Source organism: Dunckerocampus dactyliophorus, chromosome 2 (genome assembly GCF_027744805.1).
Source record: "Dunckerocampus dactyliophorus isolate RoL2022-P2 chromosome 2, RoL_Ddac_1.1, whole genome shotgun sequence".
NCBI lineage: Eukaryota > Metazoa > Chordata > Actinopteri > Syngnathiformes > Syngnathidae > Dunckerocampus > Dunckerocampus dactyliophorus.
The window spans coordinates 7,871,623-7,895,558 of record NC_072820.1 but is presented as its reverse complement, the minus strand read 5'-3'; the positions used below and the strand labels follow the sequence as shown (position 1 = coordinate 7,895,558).

General features: G+C 41.6%; 2 protein-coding genes across 2 annotated transcripts in view; one reads left to right on the top strand and one right to left on the bottom strand.

Annotated features, from left to right (window-relative positions):
- Nucleotides 1-17,246, bottom strand: part of hs2st1a (heparan sulfate 2-O-sulfotransferase 1a) — a 57,321-nt gene extending 40,075 nt beyond the window's left edge. Inside the window, exon 1 of the mRNA XM_054765967.1 lies at nt 16,706-17,246. Coding sequence (XP_054621942.1) covers nt 16,706-16,829 — 124 coding nt within the window. The 5' untranslated portion in view covers nt 16,830-17,246. The remainder of the gene's footprint in view (nt 1-16,705) is intronic.
- Nucleotides 17,247-17,559: 313 nt separating this feature from the next.
- On the top strand, nt 17,560-23,577 carry selenof (selenoprotein F). Its single transcript, XM_054767389.1, has 5 exons — nt 17,560-17,652; nt 18,624-18,791; nt 20,730-20,793; nt 22,728-22,777; nt 22,882-23,577. The coding sequence occupies exons 1-5, from the start codon at nt 17,605-17,607 to the stop codon at nt 23,011-23,013; spliced, it is 462 nt and encodes a 153-aa protein (XP_054623364.1). The 5' UTR covers nt 17,560-17,604; the 3' UTR covers nt 23,014-23,577.
- The last annotated feature ends 359 nt before the right edge of the window (nt 23,578-23,936 follow it).

Genomic DNA, 23,936 nt, shown 5'->3' with positions numbered 1-23,936 from the left:
AAAAATGTTGTTGGCTGGCATTCGCCAGCTTGGTTAGTGTGCAATTGCCAAGCGTTACTGTCACTGCGCAATCCGTCCCGGAAACGCCATCGGTTCTTCGCATGTGCAGAACGTCTACATCGGGTGGGCCTATTTTTCATCAGTCACAGGTTAGTCATTTGTAATGTACGCCGTCCGTCGATCTATCTTACGGCAGCAATATACGTGACCCCCCCCCAGGCTAAAGTGATGTTGAATGTTCAGTTGTCCATTCATTTGCATATCTGTAATTATTTGTGCATCATTTTCTGCATGTAGGATTATAATTATTGTCTATAAAATGTGTTTTGTGTCAAAATTCTTGGGTGTCTGGAACGGATTACTTGGATTTACATTATCTTGTATGGGAAAACGTGCTTTGGTTAAGGTCCGTTTTGGTTTGCGTCGGACCTTCGAGAATGCATTAATGACGTTAACCAAGGCACCACCTTCTAACTCCTAAACATAGCTCCAAAAAAATCAAAGTAGCCCCTGTATACTTCAATTTTTCCAGTATGTGGCCCTCAGTGGAAAAAGTTTGGCCACCCCTGTCTTATAGACTCACATGGACCGCAATTTTCATTCAGCGTCTGCATAGCAAAACTACAACCCAGATATCTTATGCTGCACCCGCTTTCCTCCCAGCCCAGTAAGAGAAGATTAATAATGCATATACAGGAGTCGAGGGAAAACATGGCACTCTATTAGACTGAGCAGACAAGCGCTATTCATAGAGTTAATGATGAGTGGGAGGGATGGGTGAACGCCGCAGAGAATCAGTCCCGCACTGGAACACGCTGCACAATGAGAACAGACAATACCACGTAAACTTGTTATCGCCACCTCATCTCTTCACGCCTCTCTCTGCGTCTAACTCGCTACTTTTTCATCTTATCGGACTCAGCATCTCCAGGCCCCGCTATCCAGGAAGCCAGAGAGAGAGAGAGAGAGTGTGTGTGTGTGTGTGTGTGTGTGTGTGGAGCTGTACTGTGATACCGGACCCGTTTCTATGTGTCACCGAAAGTGTAGCGCTACATTTGGTTGACTTCAGTGCAGTGAGTGGCTGTTGCTGAGCTGGGGAGAGATAGCGATCTATCTTATTTATTACGTATTGTGTAAAACTAAGACATGAATAACATCAAATTAAAAGCACAAAATGAATGCCGACCCACCATCCACCAGTTGAAGTTCCAGCCAAGTTTTTCCAGAGAGATGATTACATGGCTGTTTGACGTGTGTGGTAAAAGGCAGTGTGCTAGCATGAATTCACTTGAGACAAATGTACACATTAGCACTCAATAAGTCATCAAAACTTACCTTTATGCATTCCCACATAGTATCAGCATTTCAGACCAAATATGAGGTGAAAGAAAAATGGTAAAAATACAGTAGTAGTCTATCTGTGCGCCGTGAGATAAAGTTAGCATGCGCACAATGGACATGCGTTAAGTGAAACGGATGTAACAGAGAGAATCCGGCCACTTTTCAAAATAAAACATAAAAAAAATTAAAAATGTAAATTATTTTTTCGTGCCGTGGGTCATTTGATACCGGGCCGCGGCCCGGGGGTTCGAGGACCACTGACTTAGTTCACCAGTCTGTGTGCAGTGTAGTGTCTTGCCCCATATCTAACTAATGTCTTGGGCAGCACCCACCTCCCACTTTCCTTCACAGTGCACAGGCATGCCAAAACAAAAACAACCACGTCTGCCATGTGGAACTTAACTGCCGACACATGCCACAAAAACGACCTTGCTGGGGTAGCACATTCAAAAGCTTTAATTGAAGAACAAACACTTGACGGAGCATGGTGAGTTTTGGATGCCCACCGTGTGATCAACAGTCAAACGCCAGCTCACGCAGCCATGTGGACAACACTCGCCCGTAGGTGCGTAGGTAAGCAAATAATTGAATTCATGGGACGACCAGCCTTTCTCAGCGGCGGAAGACACCGGGTTCGCAGAGTGCTTCCTCATCTACCCGGAAGTCCTGCTAGAGCTCCACGAATGTACTCTCACATCCAAAGTCTCCTTAAAGAAGGGGTCTCATCCTCTGCAAGTTTCATGAGTGATACGAATGTTCTCTTGAAAAAGTAAGTCAAATATGTTTTTGTCTAAATTAAGGTGATTTTATGGTTCCTTTTTTCATATCATATAGACAGTAGCAGAGGTCCATCCATCCATCTTCCGCTTATCCGAGGTCGGGTCGCGGGGGTAGCAGCCTAAGCAGGGAAGCCCAGACTTCGCTCTCCCCAGCTACTTCGTCCAGCTCCTCCCAGCGGATCCCGAGGCATTTCCAGGCCAGTTGAGGGACTTAGTCTCTCCAACGTGTCCTGGGTGTTCCCCGAGGCCTCCTACCGGTCGGCCGTGCCTTGAACACCTCCCCTGGGGGGCGTCCGGGAGGCATCCTGACTAGATGTCCAAGCCACCTCATCTGGCTCCTCTCAACAGCAGTAGCACAGGTGAAGCCGGGAATTCTGGGTCCCATGGGTAATGTAGTCCACATCCAAATGAACCATCACAGTTAACATTTCAGAAATCTCAGTCACACTGTGATTATGAATCCGTTTAAATTGTTGGTGAAATTGACATCATTTTCAGCTGTATCCAACCATAAAACAGCATGATCTATTAATGAATATATTTTTGAAAAAACGTGATAGAGTGAAGCAATTTGAACCGCAAAGTGGTAAGGGACGACTGTAGCAAGAATAGGGATCAGGCTCTCTGAGCTAAGTCTTAGAGGATCAGTCTTTCTGATTCTAAGCACAGAGGACGAAATGGATCGCTGTGTCTCAATATTGATCCGGCAGCAAAGCCAGAATATGGTCACCGGTTTATGGGAAGAAAAAACAGCTCAATCACTCAGGCAGATGAGTGGCTTCACTGATGGAGCAAAAGTCAATGAAAGGTTGGAAAAGCAAACATAAGTGGGATATATTAATATATATTAATATGGAATAAGACTAGCTGGGACACACACCAGTCACACTAGATAGGACAGTTCTAGTCTAGTTCATGCTCAAAGACTAGGTGGGACACACACCGGTCACACTAGATAGGACAGCTATAGTCGAGCTCATGCTCAAAGAATAGCTGGGACACACACCAGTCACACTAGATAGGACAATTCTAGTCTAGTTCATGCTCAAAGACTAGGTGGGACACACACCGGTCACACTAGATAGGACAGCTATAGTCGATATAATATATCTTATATATATTATATATTTCCCCACAGCCGTGGCCTGAAAATGTTGTTGGCAATCAAAAAATTACATTCATCTCTTTCATTTCCCCTCCCGGTGCCCTGTTCTTCGCTTCCATTCATAGCACCTAATTTCTGCATGGCAGCACCAGGATGTTTTCCTTTCAGACACTCATCTCGCAGGGCTAGGAAAACACAAGAGGGATGCAGATATTACAAAAGCAGATGTATGCAAATGGATACGTTGTTTAGAACCGCTGTTCCCGACGGAGCCGGATGAAAGCGTCGTCATTATAACTTGTTATCACGATGAGGGTTTATCAAACGTGTTGAAGAAGAGCTGATTGGGGTGGAAGACAGGAGGGTGTGAGGGGGGGAAGTGAAACTAGCAAACTCAGCAGGGAGGAAGAGTGGAAACCGACACCCGCTGTCGTGTGTTTATAACCGCAAGCTCCATCATCTGTCAAAAACCCATGGGCTTAGACGGCAAGGTGTGAGTCCTGTAGCTTATCTATTCATTAAAATGGATTACGGGGATGTTTAATTGCCTACTTTTAGTAAATATGGGAGTTTTCGAAGAGTTTCACATACAGACGCCTTCCACATTTTAAATTCACTTACAGGCATACAGTGTACAGTATTGTGCTTACAAAGCGTGCAGCTACTGTACACAACATCACATCTTGTCAAAGCATCTTCCTGCTGGAAAATGTTGAGAATTGACTTATGAGACAGCACTCTCTTTTGGATTTGTAGCACCCTTTTTCTCCTACAGTTAGCACCACCGAACCACTTTACCACTTTTTTAAGTTACCATAAAAAACACTCATTATTTACAATTTAAAGCATAGATAAGAAATCCATGAATATAGCGAACCGTGACTTGGCGGATAACAGTCATCTCTTGTTTATCGCACTTATTTGGTTCCATCCCCGACCATGATAAGTGAATTTCCGCCAAGTGGGATTCCTTCTTTATACTTTTGTAGTTAGAGCATAGAAAACCTGTTTAAACCTGTTTTTTTTTAACATTACTAGAGGCCTTTAGACATGAAATAACACCCCATAGTCACTTTTAAACTCGTAATATAGTAGACATAATAAGAGTCAATAAGCCATTTAAGACATAAGTAAGACTCGTGGTCCTGTGTGTTGCTATAAATGCGTTCCTGCGCTAGGGGAGCTGAGTGGTGGGTGGACAGGAAGTGACGTTGTAGTTTGGCATGCATTGCGACCGTACAAGTAGCCCATGTTAGGGATTATTGTGCCTCTTGTGAGATAATTCAAACCTGCAATAAAAGCCTGTAAAAGTCTAGTGTTTGTGTGCATCACCAAACATTACAGTAACATTACTGACACCTAGTGACTGGTGTAGAATACTACATATCATTCACGGTGTCTTTGAATGAATTTATTTTACTTCATTTAGCCATTTTTATGCTTGAAAATGCTTAACTTGTGTATCTTGCTTGCTGCTGTAACAAGTGAATTTCCTTGCTGTGGGATTAATAAAGTACTACTACTACTAATAATAATAATTTAAAAATAAAAACAATTTGTAACATTTGCTTAAATATGCATATTTTTGGACTAATAATAGTCCGTATTTAAGCACAATACATGATTTACTGATGAATAGATTTTTGAAAATCCATGAAATTTGAAGCGCAAAGTGGTGATGGATTACCATAAATGGAAAATTGGAGTGCAATACTTGGCAGCAACCACCAGAGACGCTGTTGATTCAGTTCAACTTGTTTGCGGTAAAGAAGAAGAACTTGATGACAGCTATGGGGAGCTAAATTTGCTACGATACAACGACTCATATGTGACATTAAGATGGAAACAGGCGTTTAGAACATTCAGAGAGCGATTCATTCAATTCAGTGATTGTTAATTCTCTCCAAAGACATGTTATTTACTCATTCAATCCCAGCCATTTTTCAAAAGACAACCCCTTCAGTACCGGCCATTTTAGACAATTTTGACCGATTTTTCAAAGCACACAGAATATTGTGTTGTATGACTACATAAACATGGAACCTACCAAAAGAATGATTAGACTCTTGTCTTTCATCAGAAAAAAAAAAGTTTGTTTCTACCTTTTTCCATTCTTTAATCAGCAGTAGAACACGGGTAAGTTTCAGGAAAATATCAGTTCTCAACAAGAAAAGGGAGAAAAACAGCTTTATGTGAAAAGATACATTTCAAGCATAACTTTCACTTTGACACAAATGTTTAGATTTTGTGACAGCTCTAATATCTAAACAACTATACCACAACATAATACAAAAAAACGGTTGTTTACATCAAAATAACAATATATTTACAAATATAACACCATAAACTATTTACAGTTTACAGTTTTCACATTTGGAACATAACTGTATGTGTGCATGTGAGTGCGTTAAAATTTCCCTACAATGCGTAACCTCCTGCACGCTACACTCCTCCATCGAGGAAAAGGCTTCTTGAGACGTCATCTGTACTTCTGTGAAGAAGGTGTCGGACGTTTCGCTCCTCATCCGAAGAGCTTCGTCAGCGAACTAATAAGTGCTGGTAGCTTAGGCCTTAAATACAGTAAGAAGCCTTTTCCTCGATGGACAACTCCTGTACGACTGAGAGCCTACACAGATACACTCCTCCATGCTCTTCCACTTCCTCCTTGCTGTCCAGTGCGTTAATACATGCAAATGATCCATGCCGAGCTCTTATTAAATGCACTTCTGCCACCTTGTGTCCGTTTCTATGGCTTAAAACCACTTTTAAAACAACATCTATTAGTGTGTATTTGCGTCAGCACCTCTTTTTGCTTCTTGCGCAAAAAAAATGTAAAAAATATATACAGTAAATACATCTTTGGGATCGTGCTTCTGGGTTTATAAAAACGTACAAATACTTCTTTGATACTGAATGAGTTAAATGACCAGCTATCGTATCAAAGCTGACCTTAGCTGGCAGCTAGTGTCAAATTTTGACTGTCTAATTATGCAAAATAATTTGCACTGCGGGACTGTCAATAATGTATGTCCGCACAATGGTTCATATTTGATACCTATCATGAAGCCGATGGAGTGTGGTCAACATGACCAAATTGGAAAATGTGGCCTTTTTTGTGTTTCGTACTATAAAACTAAGAAAACCAAAATATCACATTCACATGCACACAATGAACTCACCATCGGAGCGAGCCTGGAGTTTGTTTTGCAGAGGCATGAGTCGTGAGAGATGTGAATGACAGTCCGGTGCCAAAAATACAAATGAACTTTAATCCAAAATGACAGAACATCGACCCAGTTTTGGTTGAATTTTGCTTGTTGTCCCCGGAGGTGACATCAAGTTAATTCATTGTACATTATCATTAATCGAAAGAAACCACTTTATTTCCAAAACTGATATACATTTACATTTAATTTGATGTGTTTAACGCTACCATCTTTCACAAGCTGAACTCAAAGATCTCAAACTTCTTCTGCGTACACAAAAGGTCAATTTATCTCTATCTGCGTTAGTGGTGTTAACAGGTGTGGCATATAAAGATGCTGATTAGACAGCATGATTATTGCACATGCTTGCCTTAGACTGGCCACAATAAAAGGACCCTCCAAAATAAAGGCGTGTGCCTATTGGTTTTTCTATTCCCACGGCCATGCCCCAGTGTTCGGGGACTCCTGGTGGACAAGAACAGGCATCCATCCATCCATTTTCTATGCCGCTTCTCCTCATTAGGGTCGCAGGGGAATGCTGGAGCCAATCCCAGCTGACTTCGGGCGACAGGCGGGGTACAGCCTGGACTGGTCGCCAGCCAATGGCAGGGCACATATAGACAAACAACCATTCACACTCACATTCATACCTTTGGACAATTTAGAGTCTCCAATTAACCTAACATGCATGTTTTTGGAATGTGGGAGGAAACCGGAGTACCCGGAGAAAACCCACGCACGGGGAGAACACGCAATCTCCAACGGAGATTCGAACCCAGGTCTTCCCGATCTCCTGACTGTGACTGTGTGGCCAACTTGCTAACCACTAGACCACCGTGCGGCCAAGAACAGCCGAAACAATACATTTTAAAAATATATTAAATACAGTATCGTGTAAACGGCATTAGCATTCAGATTTCTTTCCCACTCCCAGGGTCCCGGCTGACTATACGCTGATTTTATCTTTTCAACTATCTGTCACTCAGGCTCCACGCCTTCACGCCAAATGCACTCCCGAGAAGACGGCCAGCAGTATTTTGGTGCAAGGTGAAGGAGGAGTGCATTCTCATAGAGTAGAGTGAGATGACACGTCTATCCAAGAGTGACACGAGAAAGATGGTGAAGGAAGAAGGAAGACGGGGGTGTGTGAGGAGGTGGGGAGATGCCAGCTAAGTGTAATGACGGGTGCTATTAGAGTGGGGTGCTGCAGGCAGCGGGGAGTGCAAGCCATCTGTAACACCCCGATTAGCCTGTCTGTCATCCTGCTGCAGAAGCCTCTGAATGCAGCAGCGCTTGGACCACTTTGCACAGCACATTCCCAGCCAGACAAAGTGCACTCCGGCCACCATAAATCCTTGGCCCCAATCAAGCCTGCTTCTAACAATACTAGCACGCCGTGCCGCCTCACGCCTGCAAATCTATCTCCGACTCCTACGCCCATCTCCACAGTGGGCTCCATTAGCTGCGCCACTGGTATGTTTCAAAAGAGTGACAGAGCTAATCTGGGCTCCTGGCTACTTAAAGTAGCAGATGCCAACACGCAGAGTGGGAGCAAATGACTCGTGCAGCCTTTACAGCCCTAAGGGAAGACGTGAGGCGTCAGAGAGAGGTCAAAGAGAAGCTGACTCCACAGAGAGGATAGAAAAATTATATCAATAATGTAAGGTGGCGGGTCGAAGTGGGGTTGAAGAGTTAGACAAAAACAGCGCTTTGGTGGGATGTTTTCAATTCACTTTAAGTGAAGGCTTCCTTTTGTTGGTGCTGCCCTGTGCGGAGGCGCATGTAGGTGTGAGGAGGAATACAGGCAAAGGATGCTAATGTATAAATTCAACGTCTCAGCAGCAGCAACAGCAGCAAAATCCAGGTGGCTTTAAAAAGGCAGAAAGTCTTCGACAGTAATAACAGGGCTCACTTGAGGCAGCGGTGTCTGACCAATTTTCCTTTGCGACTCACACCCCAACAGCCAAGTCCAATTCCAGCTCGAGCCCCGGTGGCAAAAAATTAACGATTTCCAGTGTTACGTCACCTTCTGCAGACCCGTCATCGCTCTGAATTTGACAGAACTCATCACAGAGCCGCCTGTGTCTGGAGCCACATATCTCCGCGCAACAGATGGAAATTGGCTTTTCTGTAATGAGGCTGAAGAGCGGCCAGCAGATAAAAAGGCGATGACGCTGAAGCACAAAGTCTCAACTGCTAAGCAGAGGGGTGAAGGGATCATCAGCATCTTGTTACAAGGGTCATGGGTGGCAGCTTAATAAGCAATGATTCATTTTACACAGCTCCTAAGACACCACATACGCTTTAGGGCAGGGGTTCTCAACCGGTCTCAACCTGGGACCCACATTTTCCAATGGTCATTTAGTCACGACCCACTTTTTTTTTTTTAAGTCATTTTTATTTATTTATTTTGCACTTTTATTCAAGTCATTTTTATTTTTATTTACTTTTGCACACTTTTATTTAAGTCATTTTTGAAAATTATTTTCAAACTTTTAAGTCATTTTTATTTTTGTTACACTTTTATTTAAGTAATTTAAATATTAAAAAATGTGTTGTTATTCATGTTATTTATTGTTATTATATTGTTATTATTATTAGATTATTATATTGTTATTATATTATTATTTGTTATTAAATATTTGTTATATATGCTTTCATTTATGTATTAATTTAACTTATTTATGCTTACTAATACTTAGTAATATTTAAGCCACACCAAGCTGTTGTCTGTTTTTTTTTAAGCCGCCAATGTCATCTTTTGAAACATCAAGACACATATCGTAATTACATTTGCAAAGTGCATTTTAGAGGAATTTATTGATCGAGGAAGAACGTGACTGCATTCACACAAATAATGCAGAAATTAAAATTAAATATTAAATAAGACCACAAAATCACATATTTCACTTATAACTGTGCAATGAGTATATATCATACAGGAAGATTACAAAACTATTGCTCAGTTTTACGTTTGTCTGCGACCTACCCAGAATGGATGCGCGACCCACTTTTGGGTTCCGACCCACCAGTTGAGAACCCCTGCTTTAGTGGATGTAAAGATGGGGGAGGTAAGCTTGGTTATCTGTAAGATTTTGGCCCTAGAAAAGGCACATACTGGAGTCAGATCATCATTTTACTCAAGTGAATACACCAGCTTTATTACAGTATATCTTCTCAAGGGTCTATTTTGTATAAAATAAACTTGGAGACACTTGAGAGTAGTCAGTGTACAATTTGTTAAGCACTGAAAATGACCTATCTATAAATTGATCCTTCATTTATCGAGTTTAATCGGTTCTAGTTCCGTGTTAAGTGGATTTCCGCGAAGTAGGATTCCTTATTCATAAATCAAATATTTTCGTACCTAGACTTAGAGCTTTAAAAACCTTGCAAATATGTTTTTTAAATCATTATTAGAGCCCTCTAGACATGAAATAACACCCGTGTAGTCAATTTTACACTCGTATTACCCAATCTGGTAGACATAATAAGAGAAAATAAGACATATAAGACATAATATAAACTCACACGTTAGCTTTGGGTGAATTCCTCGTTGTTCCTTTTTTACTTCCTGTTTCTGTACAATACTTTTTGAGGTGGCTTTTTCTAGTGAGCAGTGTAGACTACTACATGTCATCACTACTTGTCTTTGAATGCATCTTGTGAATACCTTGTATTTGTTCTTTAGTTCATTTAGCCATTTTTATGCTTGCAAATGCTTCATTTTGCCCAAAAATATGTAACATTTGCTTAAATATGCATAATTTTTTTACTAATAATACTGTAGGTCATAGTCAACCACAAAACAGAGACGATTTATTAATTATTACATTTTGAAAATCCATTGTTGAGTGGAGCTGCGGAATTCGGAGCACAAAGTGGCGACTTTACAAACATTATTCAATAGCTAAACACAAGTAGTACCAAGATAATTGTGTCTTGCCTACAGTAAAGCACGGTGGTGGTAGCATCATGGCTGCATGAGTGCAGTTCATTGAGGGAATGACATAATTGTCAAATTTGCATAACTGGCCATGATGCATTTGCAAAAGGTGAGTAAAAAAAAAACAAAAAAAACCACACAAAAAGCAAAATATGTTTTGAAGAAGAGGTGCCTGTGAGTGCTTTTATACGTGGAGGGGTCCGTGTTGAAAAGAGCGATATATGCTTTGATGTCGGTCGCCAAAAGTCTCCTCACTAGATTTGTCACGTATTGCTTTTTGAAAAAGAGTATCTGGAGGGGTCTGATTACTTGCTATTTATAGCAACAAAGTCGCTTTTTTATCTATTTATTTTTTATAGTCTGGGTTTTATAAAACAAACAAAATTAAAAGCAAGTACTGTACTAAATCGGGCAGCACTCTACAGTAGTACTTACATATTGTACGGTGTTTTATGAAATTATGTCGAATGCATCACACTGTGATTGGAGTTCATCATATCGCAAATCGTGCAAGTATCGTAACGTCGGTGGTGTATCGAGATGGAAAATACAAAATATTGTGAATGCAATAACAATGGAGAACGAGGGTGTTTATTCCATTTGCTTTTATTTGTGTGGCTCTCATCCACGGTAAGGAGACTAATTTTATTCAGGAGGAAACTGGGGGCAGCAAGAAAAGGGGCTGACGCAGCAATGTGGAGACTATGGAGGAGCTCAAGCATTGCAACATAAGCCGTGTATCCTCAAAAGTGTACCATGAGCGTCTCTTTTAAACCAAAATATTGTGTCTCCTGCTTGGTTACTGCATTGCAGGATTTACCGCCGGCACACTTGTGTGAAGTTTTTCAAGGTGAGCTTCAAATAAGTGGTATTAAAGCAAACAAAGGACCAGAGAAAGTGGCCTTGGAACACTGTGTTGTGTCGCTGCAAAGTCAGTATATGTTTGTGTCGAGCCAGCCGGCGGCCGCGCTGATAAGACGCCGCAGAGAACTACTGTCAGAATAATGGATGACGCCCACAGCAGGAAGCACAGCTGCATGGCGGCATCATTGTAATGCAGGAGACCCCTTGGCGAAAAACCTCGGGAGCACGATTAGCTTGGAAGCAAATCACAGCTTGTCTGCCCTGCAGGAAGGCTTCTAATGGGGGGAAAATGGTGCAACCTGCGTGGCCGGCGACAGGATGGCATGCTGTGAGGAATGGACGCCAGGTCCCCTGAGCCCGTGTTAAATGAATATGATGAAGGAAGGTGACACACACAAGTATTCCAATGTTTTCCTATTCTAAATTCTCACTTGGCATAATGGTAAGCAAAGTGTCATTTATCCTTCTGTCAATAAAATACAGTGAAAACTGGCATATTTCAGACAATACGATAAATTCTGGTGTATAAGCTGCTACTTCTTCCTTAAACTTTCAACCCTGCGGCTTATACAGTGGTGCGGCTAATTTATTCCAATATAATTACATCTTCTTTATTTCTGATTGTTTAAATACTGTGCCACTCGCGAGTCCGTGGGGAAACGGTAGCTCTTTCTTTGACAGGAGCCAATCACAAGCTACCAGTGCACTCACAACGACCTTGTCGACCCATCGGCCATTATATAAGAGGTCATTATACATAAATGTATAACAATATAACAGCCTCACTCACGGTGACATCTTACAAAAGAACAATAAACTCATCACACAGCAACTTAACACTAAAAAGGTATGCGTGAGAAATATACAAACATGTACCAATACGAGTTTAGATTGGGAAAACCTCCCAACTCTTTTAAAGTTTTCCCATAATGCATTGCGTCTGCGCAAATTCATTGGTCCCTGCGGGGGCGCTGCAATGCCGTCAGCCTTTTTTTGAGTGTTAAATTGCTGTCTGATGAGTTTAGTGTTGTTTGTAAGATGACAACGTGAGTCAGACTTATATTGAGTAATGACCTCCTGCAATTTCCAATGGGTTGACAAGCTCGTTGGGAGTTTCTTCGGAACTCATGATTGGCTCCTGTCAAATAAAGAGCTGCCTGGTCCTCACAGACTCGTGCGCGCCACAATATGCCATTTTATGACGTAGACATGTGCGGCTTACAGCACAAATCTGTTTTTTCCTCGAAATTTAGCGGGTACGGCTTATACACCGGTGCGGCTGATACACCGGAATTTACGGTAGTTGCAAATGGTGACTAATGATGATTGATTAGTTTGGAAACTGTGAGTAATCTGATTACAAATTTGAATAATAAATTCATTTTATTTTTACAATTGCCAAGGAAAAACAAAACATGAGCCGCACTTTGGACACCCCTGGTATAATAGTGTGTACGGGTGTTTTCCTGCTATGTAGCCTACATTATACTGTGCGTTCATTGAGGTTTGGACATGAGCTGTCCTTCTGGTCCTTTCCCCAGTGTTACCATTCCTGATACTTGATAGTCACATGGCCGCTTAGCCGAGTGTGGCTGTCATCAGCGTGCCTCAAAAAGCCTCCATCAGGCAACTATTTGGCCATGCGGCACATTATTGTGAGCCTCAGTGTGCAGGCGTGTGCGCCATCCTGTCATCCATCAGGGTGCTTTTTCTTTTTTTGCAAAGTCAACAAATTCTCTTGATGGTGGTGGTGGTGGGCAGTCCGAGGGAAGGCCTCACACACTCTGATTGTGTGTGTGTATGTGTGTGTGTTAACAACAACAGCAGTAAACCATGTCACAAGCCAATATTTGGCCTCTCCAGCTACTCAGCCGGGAGACTTAATTCAATTAAGAGGGCTGTTCATCATTCTGTTGGCAACCTAGACACATTTTTTTTTAAATCCCCAATGGAGCTCATCATTTAAATATCTGTCCAATACAACACTTTGGAAAGTTGTTGGAAATATGGGTTGTTATTGCACGTTTGAAATGTCCATCATTCCACTTCATTTTACTAATATTAGTAAACAGCAGTGTAACCTGTTTGAGACTAGAGGACTCTTGTCTCCAAAACAAGTCCTCCACATGCTTATCACTGATTCAAATAGCCGTGGTTGTCTCGGCATGCAAGTCTGCCCATCACCATCTCTGTCCCTCACAGGAAAAGGAGATCACCCCTCCGCTTGCACATGGTGTAGGGTTTAAACAAATGATTATTTTCTTAATCGATTAATCTTAAGCTTTTTGTTGCGATTAATCGAGTAATCGGTTAGGCCCTAGACGGACCAAAATCAACATGAACCAAACACAAAAGCGGTTTGGTCCGCAACGCATCATAAAAGAGGCAAACATGTCGATCGCTGCTTTCCAAAGTCAAAGCTGTGTGTGAATATCTTGTTTTGACTAAAATACAAAAATAATAGGTCTGCTTTCGTGGATGACTAAGGAAATTTGTAAAAATATTTACACTTAAGAGGTTGAAATCAGAGGGTATTTACATTTTTAAAATCAAAAAACAGTCAATCAAATACCAAAACAGCTGTCGATTAATTGGATAATCGCTGAATCATCAATTCATCGATTAATCGTTGCAGCTGTCGTTTCTTATATAAACTAACATTCCAGCATGAGTAGTCGAAGCCATCTTTTCAGGTCATTTGGATTTGTCCCCTTAAATGCAAGTTTGATTAAATTGTACCTCTCGTTATTCTAAAATAACTCTCGTCTCTCATCTATTTTGGAGCCAGGAAGGAAGGATGGGGAAATTAACTAGCAGTTTTTTAAGAACAGGATGGGAGAATGTCTCCCTGTATAGTCCAAATGCCTGTTTCCATGCTAGTGTTTTATTGAGTCAAGAGTGCCTCTGTTCAATTCCACACAATCAACAGAATTTCTGACGATCAGTCGGCGAACAGATTGTTATGCCCGTATTTTATGTCAACATCTCAGTGTTCTCCTGAAACAGTATCTCACAAAAGTCAGCACGCCCCTTTTGTCATCTTGGAAGTGTGTTTGGGCTCCTGATCATGTTCAAAACTGCCATGCAGCCCACTTTCCCTCCTCCACGTGCTTATCACCTGATTCAAATAGCCTTGGGTGTCGAAGCATGCGCGTCTGCCGTTCACCATCTCTATCCCTCACAGGAGGAGGAGATCATCCGTCCCCCAATGTGGTTTCCTATATTAACTAACACTTTATCATGGAACAGTCAGACATCTTCTCTAGAAGTCATCTTTTCAGGTTGTCCCCAGACCATGACACACTCGTCTCGCTACTCACTTGTGTTGCCAGCTATTTGGACAATGATGGCGGCGTGTTGACTCATTTTCAGTGGACAGTAAGTAAATACTGCTATACAAGCTGTGCACAGACTACTCTAAAATTTCATTTTATTAGTTTTGGCTCTTCACAAGTTATACTGGAATAAAAATGGTCATCTGTTTGTCAACTTTACCAGCAGTAGAAGAGAAACAACATACTGTAGGACTTAGTGGGTATAAACACTAGCACATATACAAACACACTAACAGTGGACTTGGTTGCCTTGTTTATATAAATGATAACCACACACCTGCACTCCATTTAATTATCCACTATATGCCAACGCAGAATGGCTTATCAATTAATGGAAAAGCTGGTGGAAGAACTCCCGAGGTGGTAGCTGAACCTTTGGGGTGTCTGCTGTTGTTCCTGAAAATCCCCACAGCGCAGATAATCCTGCAATGTCCCAGATCTTTATTGGGACCGGGGCTCTCATGGGTGGTGGGAAGGAGAATTGAAGGCTACCTTTCAAGGGACGGACACATGTGAGGTGATGATTACTCAAAACTGCCCTCAGAAATATGTTTTATTTCCATTGTAGGAGTCACAGTGTGAACCAGCTACGGTATGCACAATGGCCTACATTATCCCATCTAGATTTCCAGTTATGTTTGTGAATATAGGATGGAGCTGAAGGAATTAGTCTTGTTAGTCATACGTTTAAAATTATAATTGATTAGTCATCACTGTGGCGGGGAAAAATTTTATTTTTGAGCAGAACATATAATAATCTGGATTTGGAATGGATGTAAAGGCTTTTTGGGTTGGGACAAATTAAAAGAGTGAGTTTGAGGTAAAACAGACTTCAGTCTAAATTAGTGCGGTCAAATGATTACAAAATTTCATCAGATTAATCAAATTAATTTTGATTAATCGTGATGTTCTTTTTTTAAAATCTATATTAATCGAGTTTGTTGCAATCCACGTGTGATGGTCAACTTGTCCAAGGTAGACTTCCGGGAGGGTGGTTTTCCGCAAGCTAGCTGCTATCGGAATCCCAGACTAACGTATGCTTCGCATTAATGCGGTATTTCAAGCTGGAAGTGCGAAAAGGAAACTCCTTCCCACAGAGAGTGCATAAGGCTTTATGTTGGTCGACTGTTTCATCATGGGGTTTTTTTGTACTCAAATGTCCCATAAAGATGCGCTGTTTAGTGTCTTCCATATTGAACTGTTTGACTCTGCAGCCTGTCACTACCAGATCAACGGCCATGTGGGCATATGCGACGGAAACACTACTTGAACAATGCGTCGCCAGGGATTTTGAGTCATTCTGCACTGCAGTTGGGTTAACTGCATCAAACTGTTCAATCACATTAATCATGATGATGGATAAATCTGCATTAATGCATCAATGTTGACAGTAAAAATGCGGAATCAAGACTTACACACCTGACCGCAGAGAAATTGAAGAGTATGATGACAAATAAGTATCAGACATTAACGCACCAGTGATGGAAGCGTCTTTAAATGATAAAAGGAGGACTTTATCATTTCATTCACTTCCAAATGCACAATCTGGATCTGATCCAGAAGAAACTTCTAATCCTGCGTAATGCCAAAGATAAAATTAAAAAAACTGTGTCTCCCATAAACGGGGACACGTATAACATTATCAATGTGTGGACTTTCTCCAAAATTAAATGCGGGCTTGTAAAAAGCCTACCCTTCATAATAAGGTTGTTATATTGCAAACAATGTTGCAAACAAAAACGCATGCAATAACAACTCTGTGGTGGTGGTAATAGTGAGCTTTTCAATCAAGAAACCAAACAAGCAAAGACGAGCACTCACATAACATACACCTGTCCATCTAATAAGCTCCAATACAAGAGTTATCATCGGTAAATCCACCATGCTCAGCTTTGACAGGCATGGTTTTAACGTGTTTATTGTGGTGGACTGTGCAAGTGCATTGCAATCACTTCAGCAATGTTGCTTGTTCTTCTTAAGTTATATGAGAAATACTGTGTTAGTGTGGTGCATTAAGGTGCGCATCATCCCTTATGAAAAACACATAGTTGTCCCTGCAACTAGTAAGAGGGGCACAAACATAACCAGGTGTTTACAGGGGGCTGCAGCACCTTGGGGTTTAGACTTACCGAGTTTTCCCCGGGACTCCTCCAGCTTTTGGATTTGGTTCTCCAAGAAGAACATGGCCACTGCGAACGCCAGCAGTGCCAACAGCTGCAATTTAGGCGGCATCATGACTCTGAGCAGCCCCATCAAATCACCCAAGAAAGAGAGGGAGAGGGTCGGTCAGTCCATGCCCACAGGAGGGGAGAAACCGAAAACACACGCAGCGACGACCGGTGATCACAAAGCGGCTGCGCGTGTGTACATGGCCTCGCTCTCTGTCAGCGAGTGTGCGTGTGTGAATAATTCCCACTTTTCAAATCCACTGGCTACGGCAAATGCAAATTGTCCATTCTTTGTTATTCCATCAACCCGTTCCCACTTGCATGGCACTGTGCAGGTTTCTCCAGAATGCGCCTATGTCGTCGGTGCTTCCCCCGTGCAGTGCTCCCTGTCCAGCCCAGTCTTCTCTAGCGGCGTTGCGCGGACACACTGTCACCAGCGCTCAGGCCATTGGCTGTAATAAGAATCAACCACATAACAGTCTCTCTCTATTCGTCAGCCATTGCTGTCTGTTCACACCGGATTGGGCAAACTGAACGACCTAGCGCCAACACGGACACAGAGAGGCGCTGTTTTTCTTGTCAAAGTCTAAAGCATCAGGCGAAGAAGAAGCAATAAAGCTGTCCATTCGAATGCCCATATTCGGAATTCTTTTTATGAAAAGAAATATTCCAATATATTCTACCGGTTTGGATTTGTGTAAAAATGTCGCTATCATTTAATCTATATTTGAAAAAACAGACTTTGTCAAAACGTATTTACTCCCGAAAGGTTATTTTAATCAGGCACTTTTAGGGCACCCCCTAAATTTAACTTAGGGGTCCATCACAGTAGTTTTTGGTTTTTGCTAGCAAGATCCAAAATGTCGGGGGAAGTGTATCTTCTGTGGCTGCTATCCTTTTTAAAAACGGTGAGTTTAACGCCATAACATTAAAGATGGCTACATTAATTGTTTTAAAATTCTTATTGTCATTAGTCGGGGTGGTTGGTGCGTTTTAGCTTGATCAAAATCCTGTAATGGCAAGGAAATCCAATATGACGTGGCTTAGCCTCAAAATCTGTGAGCCGCTCTCGGTAAATAAATAAAGCTTTCTCTAATAGTGTTTTAACTTGGTGTGTTTCGATATTAACAAGGTAGCATAATATGGGACTGGATTCGGTTAGATTAGATTTATAGATTTGATTTGATTAGTTTTACGTTACTCTGTGCGAATCAGTTTCCGGATGCACATCACAGAGTCTGTAAAAAAAAAAAAAAAAGAACGGATCAACCACGCATGACAAATATACAGTACAACGTTATATACCGACACTGATGAGCTGCATTAAAAAGGCAAATTAAAACACAAACTGAAATAAATTTGTCTTTAACTGTGTTTGAGACACAGTGCAGTGCAGTTGCATTATATTGAGAGCTCCAGACTATGTATTTTGCCGCTGTCAAGTAGATAAATCAGTCAAAACATTAGACACCTCAGTCTGATACAGTGTAGTTCTATTAAAAAATGAGCATTATTATCTTTGTCAAGATTGTCCAACTTCAAGTTTTAGAAAAGAAAATAGATGTTCAGCAGCTTGACATAAAATAAAGAAAAACATGTTTTAAAAAATTGCTATATTAACTTGAGCCAAAATCCATTTAATATTTTTATTTAGAGAGTTTCGACCCCAGAGAATCTTTTACCCTAGCTCCTTTATGTTCTCTTGAAGCGAGACTCTCTATACCAATCCTGGCATAGAGATGCTCAAATATAATCCTTAAATGATTGCTCAGTCGATAAATATTTGAAGACATTGGGCTTTTCAGCTCCAGTCTGTATTCATACCTTCTAAGAAATGAAGGCCAAAAATTCCATTTCATCTCCTCCTCCTTCTCTCCAGCTGTCGGCGTATGGCTCCGAGCTTTCATCGGAGGCTTGCAGGGACCTGGGCTTTTCCAGCAACCTCCTGTGCAGTTCCTGTGACCTGCTCGGGGAGTTCAGCCTCACTAAGCTCCAGCCTGACTGCAGGCACTGCTGCCAGCAGGAAGCCCAATTGGAAGCACGCAAGGTAAAAAAATAAAAAATACTGCAGCTGCCTGAACAAACAAACAGGAAGTAAATGCCGACGCAGTGAGTTGTGGATTTGAGGTAACCTCCATGTTGTTTGAAGTTTCTATCCTTAACTGGGCTTTTGGCATTTATGGGAAGGATTACACCTCCCTGCACTTGAACTGCTGTTAAAACACCCAAGTGTTGGCCCTCCTACTAAACACACACACACACACACACACACACACACACACACACACACACACTGCTCCTTACCCCGGATGTACGTCAGTCATTGTGGCAGATTCAGTGATCTTTAGCAATGTGTTTTGCACCCCCCACAGCAGCAATTGTCCTGCTGTAACAATTCCAGCAGGGCCATCAATGCTGCGTCGTTAAAGCCCCTAGCAAATGGCTTTCCTCACGGTCCAGTCGATAGGCACGATTCATCAAGCATGGAGGACATTTGGGTTACGCGGCTTTCAATGTGTGCTTCTTGGCAGGCACCTGCATGCACACGCAGCAACACCTCAGCTCCCTTGGGGGCTACAATATACTCTGTGTGGGACAGAGCCATCTCTCATCAAGTCTCTGTTAATATACATATTGCATGGGTGTGTGGTCTGTGGAATGAAAACGGACACAAGTACAGTAGGCCCTCTCCACTTAACGCTTCGCTCTGACGTAGTAATTAATAAATAATGCTGTTTCATAGTTGAATACGGCCTATTATTAGTCAAAACATAGGCATATTTAAGCATTTTCAAGCATAAAAATGGTTAAATGGAAAAAAAAATGCAAATATAAAGCATTCAGAAGACACTGAATGATATGTAGTATTTTACACTGGTCACTAGGGGTCAGTAATGTTACTGTAATGTTCAGGGAGACACATACAGTACTGTAAGCGCCAGACCTGATCGCAGGAACAAGCATGGCTTTTATGGCAGGTTTGAACGATCTCGCAACAGACACAATAATCCCTAAATAAAGCACGGGCTACCGTTGCAGCCGTAAACCAAGGCAAGATCAAACTCAACTCTGAACCCCTGACGTCACGACGTCCCTTGCCCTCACTCAGCTCGCAGAGGGAACGCATATATAGCAACACATGAGCACAAGTCTTATTGTACATCTTAAATGGCTTATTTACTCGTATTATGTCTCCTATATTGGGTAATACAAGCATATTTCATTCATAAATAAGGAAACCTGGAACCAATTACCCGCGATAAGCGAGGGATTACTGTACTGAATAAGAAGTGCTATGTTATTTGAAGTAATTGATTTCACATCCCAGTTGAAAGGCAAAGTATTTGATTCCTATTAAGATAACTGGTGTTATTCATTCACCTGCAGACCAGTGACTGAAACATCACCACGCTGGTATGTTTTTGTCCCCGCTTGTAAAGTTGCAAGGTTACCTTTTTATAGCTGCATTAAGGTAATACTTGGGTGGTTTTAATAAGAAAGTAATACTCTTTATGTGTTTGACTATTAAAACCACTGAGTAACTGAGTAATGAGTCTTGAACGTTCTAAAATGCCCAGATGAAGTGTGGAAGGAAATACATTTCTTTCTCTTTTTCCTTTTTTTTTTTTTTTTTTTAAACACTTGGGAGTGCAAGGGAACATCTTAAGCTTTGCTGCATAGCATTTGCTGTGCAGAAAACATGAGCTCTCCTGTCCAAAAAGGGCAGCTGTGATTCTCCAGTTTCCTCAAACCTCCTTAACATTGACACTGGAGGTTTGATTCCAAGGCTGACATCTGTTGATCCTGATACACGCTCACTCGCTCAGCTTAATGACTTTCAAGCAGTCGCCACGAGACACCTGCAGGCCAGCCATCCCGCCCCCCCAGCGCGACCACCTCTTATCTCTGTGTGTGGGCACCCGGGTGTGTGTGTGTTTGGTTATCTCCTCCTTTAACAACCATGTCTTGTTTTTCTTCCACACAGCTCTACGCTGGAGCCATTCTTGAGGTGTGTGGATGAAAATTGGGGCGGTTCCCTCAAGTCCAAGGTGAGTTGTCTTGAGAAAGCAGCAAAGTAGAATCTACATCTACAATTGGTTCCAGACCCGACCGAGATAAGTGAATGTCCACAAACTAGGATTCCTTATTTATAAATGGAATGATCTTGTAGTTAGATCATAGGAAACGTGTGGAAGACCTTCGAAATGTGTTCTTTTAAGCATTATTAGAGCCCTCTCGACATGAAATAATGTAGCGAGGGGCGACTGTATTAATAGTCAAACAGATACTCAACTGAAATAAAGGCACCGTGCAAGAAAAGATGGCGCAATTGAGCCTGCACTCACAGTCACGCTCAAAGACGGTCGGAAATCACACTACAGTACACTCAACTGCTAGGTAGCTGATCCTCTGAAAGCGACAGTAATAACTAACCAGTGTAGTAGTCTTATTGGGATGGAAAGGTTGCAATGTTGGAACCATAAAGTGGCGAAAGACGACTGTACTATATCAGGGTTGAGGTCAGGACTCATGGTGTACTCGCACGAGGCCAGTTGTGTCCAAACTTTTCCCATCGATGGCCGCATACAAAGGATGCGCGGGGCCACTTTGATATTTTAATGTATTTTTTAATTTTGTAAAAATTAGTCGATGGCAATATATTGTTAGATATTTTTTCGTTGTGCTTTTCTTAAAAGTAATTTTAAAATCTTGTCTCGTCTCATGAGTGTCGTCTTCTTACATTTTGCCTTTTTGCTCAATTTCTCCCATTTTTGCTTTTTAAAAAAAATTATTTTATTTCTATAATGTGCCGCAGGCCGATTTAAAAATAAATAAACAATTTTTTTAAAAAGCTGCAGGCCGGACTTTGGACTCCCCTGCACCGTGCTAGACTTGATCGCGATTCCTCCTCCCTCTCCTGCAATTTCCCTTGACTAGTTGACTATTTACGGTCTTATTTGGAGTCGTTCTGATTATTCTGAACACGGTTGCCACTGTCACTAATTAATTTCATTGTGCTTTTCTTAAAAGTAATTTGAAAATCTTGTCTCGTCTCATGAGTGTCGTCTCTTCACATTTTGCCTTTTTGCTCAAATTTTCCCATTATTGCTGTTTTTTTTTTTTTTAAATAATTTTATTTCTATAATCTGCCGCAGGTCGATTTAAAAAAAAAAAAAAAAGCTGCAGGCCAGACTTTGGACTCCCCTGCTGGACTTGATTGCGATCGATTCCCTCTCCCTCTCCTGCAATTTCCCTTGACTAGTGGACTATTTCCAGTCTTATTTGGAGTCGTTCTGATTATTCTGAACACGGTTGCCGCTGTCATTAATTACTTGCAAGAGCGGCAATGGCATAAATTAATTGAAATTCTGCTGTATTACCGTGATGTCTTCGACTTTGTGGAAAAATTCCAGTCTTATTTGGAGTCGTTTTGTGCCAGGTTGCCGCTGTCATTCATTTTTGCAAGAGCAGCGATCGCATTAATGAAAAGACGCGCCTTCAGTACGCACATGAATGTCGTCGCGGGTGAGCGAGCGTGTTGTGTCTGTATTTAATTTCTCTTATGAATTGAAGGGGTCTAGTCTATCCACGCCCTGCTATTGTAAATTCTCTAAAAATGCCTTTCTAGCATAGGTGGTCTTAAACACTTCAAACCAAACGCCCGGAAGATTTGGCCCGAGCTCTAACAGAGGACCACCCCAGCTCTGCTTTGTAACATTGTCCTTTATTTAGTGTCGCGTTACGTTGATCATTAACTGCAGCTCTTCCCATGTTGTCACGTCGTCTCGGCCATATGGCCACCATTTGTTTAGCTGTAGCCATCCGGCATGTGTGCTCAACTGTCTCCTCAAGATGCAGCATCCTCTGGAGGGTTTGCAGCTGTCCCTAATTAAGAATCCTCAGTACCAAGATAGAACTCGTGGACCCACTCCTGACCCAACATGCCTCACTGCTCTTCTGTTTTGTTTTTTAATTACCGCAGCTTTTGTCAGGGGAGAAAAGCCGAAGATGTTCAAGGGTCTTCAGATCAAGGTGTGTGTTTTGAGGAATCCTGAGACATGTATTTCCTGTTTGGTTTGAAAGCAAGGCTAACACCGCTAACTAACACCTGTCGCCTTCCTCCCGTTCACTCTCAGTACGTGCGCGGCTCCGACCCTGTACTCAAGCTTTTGGACGATAACGGGAACATCGCAGAGGAACTCAGCATCCTCAAGTGGAACACAGACAGTGTGGAGGAGTTTTTGAGTGAAAAATTAGACCGGATATAAACACAGGAACCCATTTGTTTTCTGTAGTTCCAGGGACCGTTTAAAATGTTAATTTTACCTCCTTTTTTTTTTTCAGGTGACCAAGAAAGTTCACAAAATCCCATTTTAAACTCTAGACAGGATGAGAAAAAAACATTTGTGGTGAAATGTGCCTTGTAGGTATTTTGCCATTTGTACTCAACTCAGCGTTGTTAAATAGCTGCTAAAATCTCCGTTTTTATACCTGAAAAAACATGACATTTCTCAACATACATTCAATACAGCAAATCACGCCCAGGTTTTCTTCCTTATTTCTGATTTTCTTGTACACTTTTTTTTATATAATGCTTGCAATATAGATAGATAGGAATTGTAGAAAAAGTTTTTGTCCAAATGCAGACGTATTAGCTGTAGAACACTTTAGTGAAGACCTCACCTTAAACCACTGTTGGGAAGTGAGTTCTGATGTGTTTGTGTTCCTCTGCTTCATCTGCTTTGGACAGAAACAGGATTTCTTATGGATGGTTGTCTTTGAGCAGGATTTCAATATGCAACATTAAACTAAAAGATTTTCTTTCAATTCTGGCATGTTTGCGTGTGTGGTTTTATAAGTCAAGAGTGACACCCGCTGGTGTAAATGTGCATTACAGCTCATTGACATAAAAACGTGTGAACGGGATACTCAGTTGGGTCGTGGTTGCCACAGCTATTGAATGTATAGGTTTCAAACTATATTGAGTAATCCACTGATAAGTGACTACGCGAAGTAGGATTCAATATTAATTAACGGAATATTTTCGTTGATCATAAAGCACCTGTTTGACTTCTGAAGTACGACTTTTGCCATTATTAGAGCACTCTAGACATGAAATAACAACCCGAGTTAACCATATTACCCAGTATAGGCATAAACAGAGAGAATAAGCCATTAAAGACATAAATAA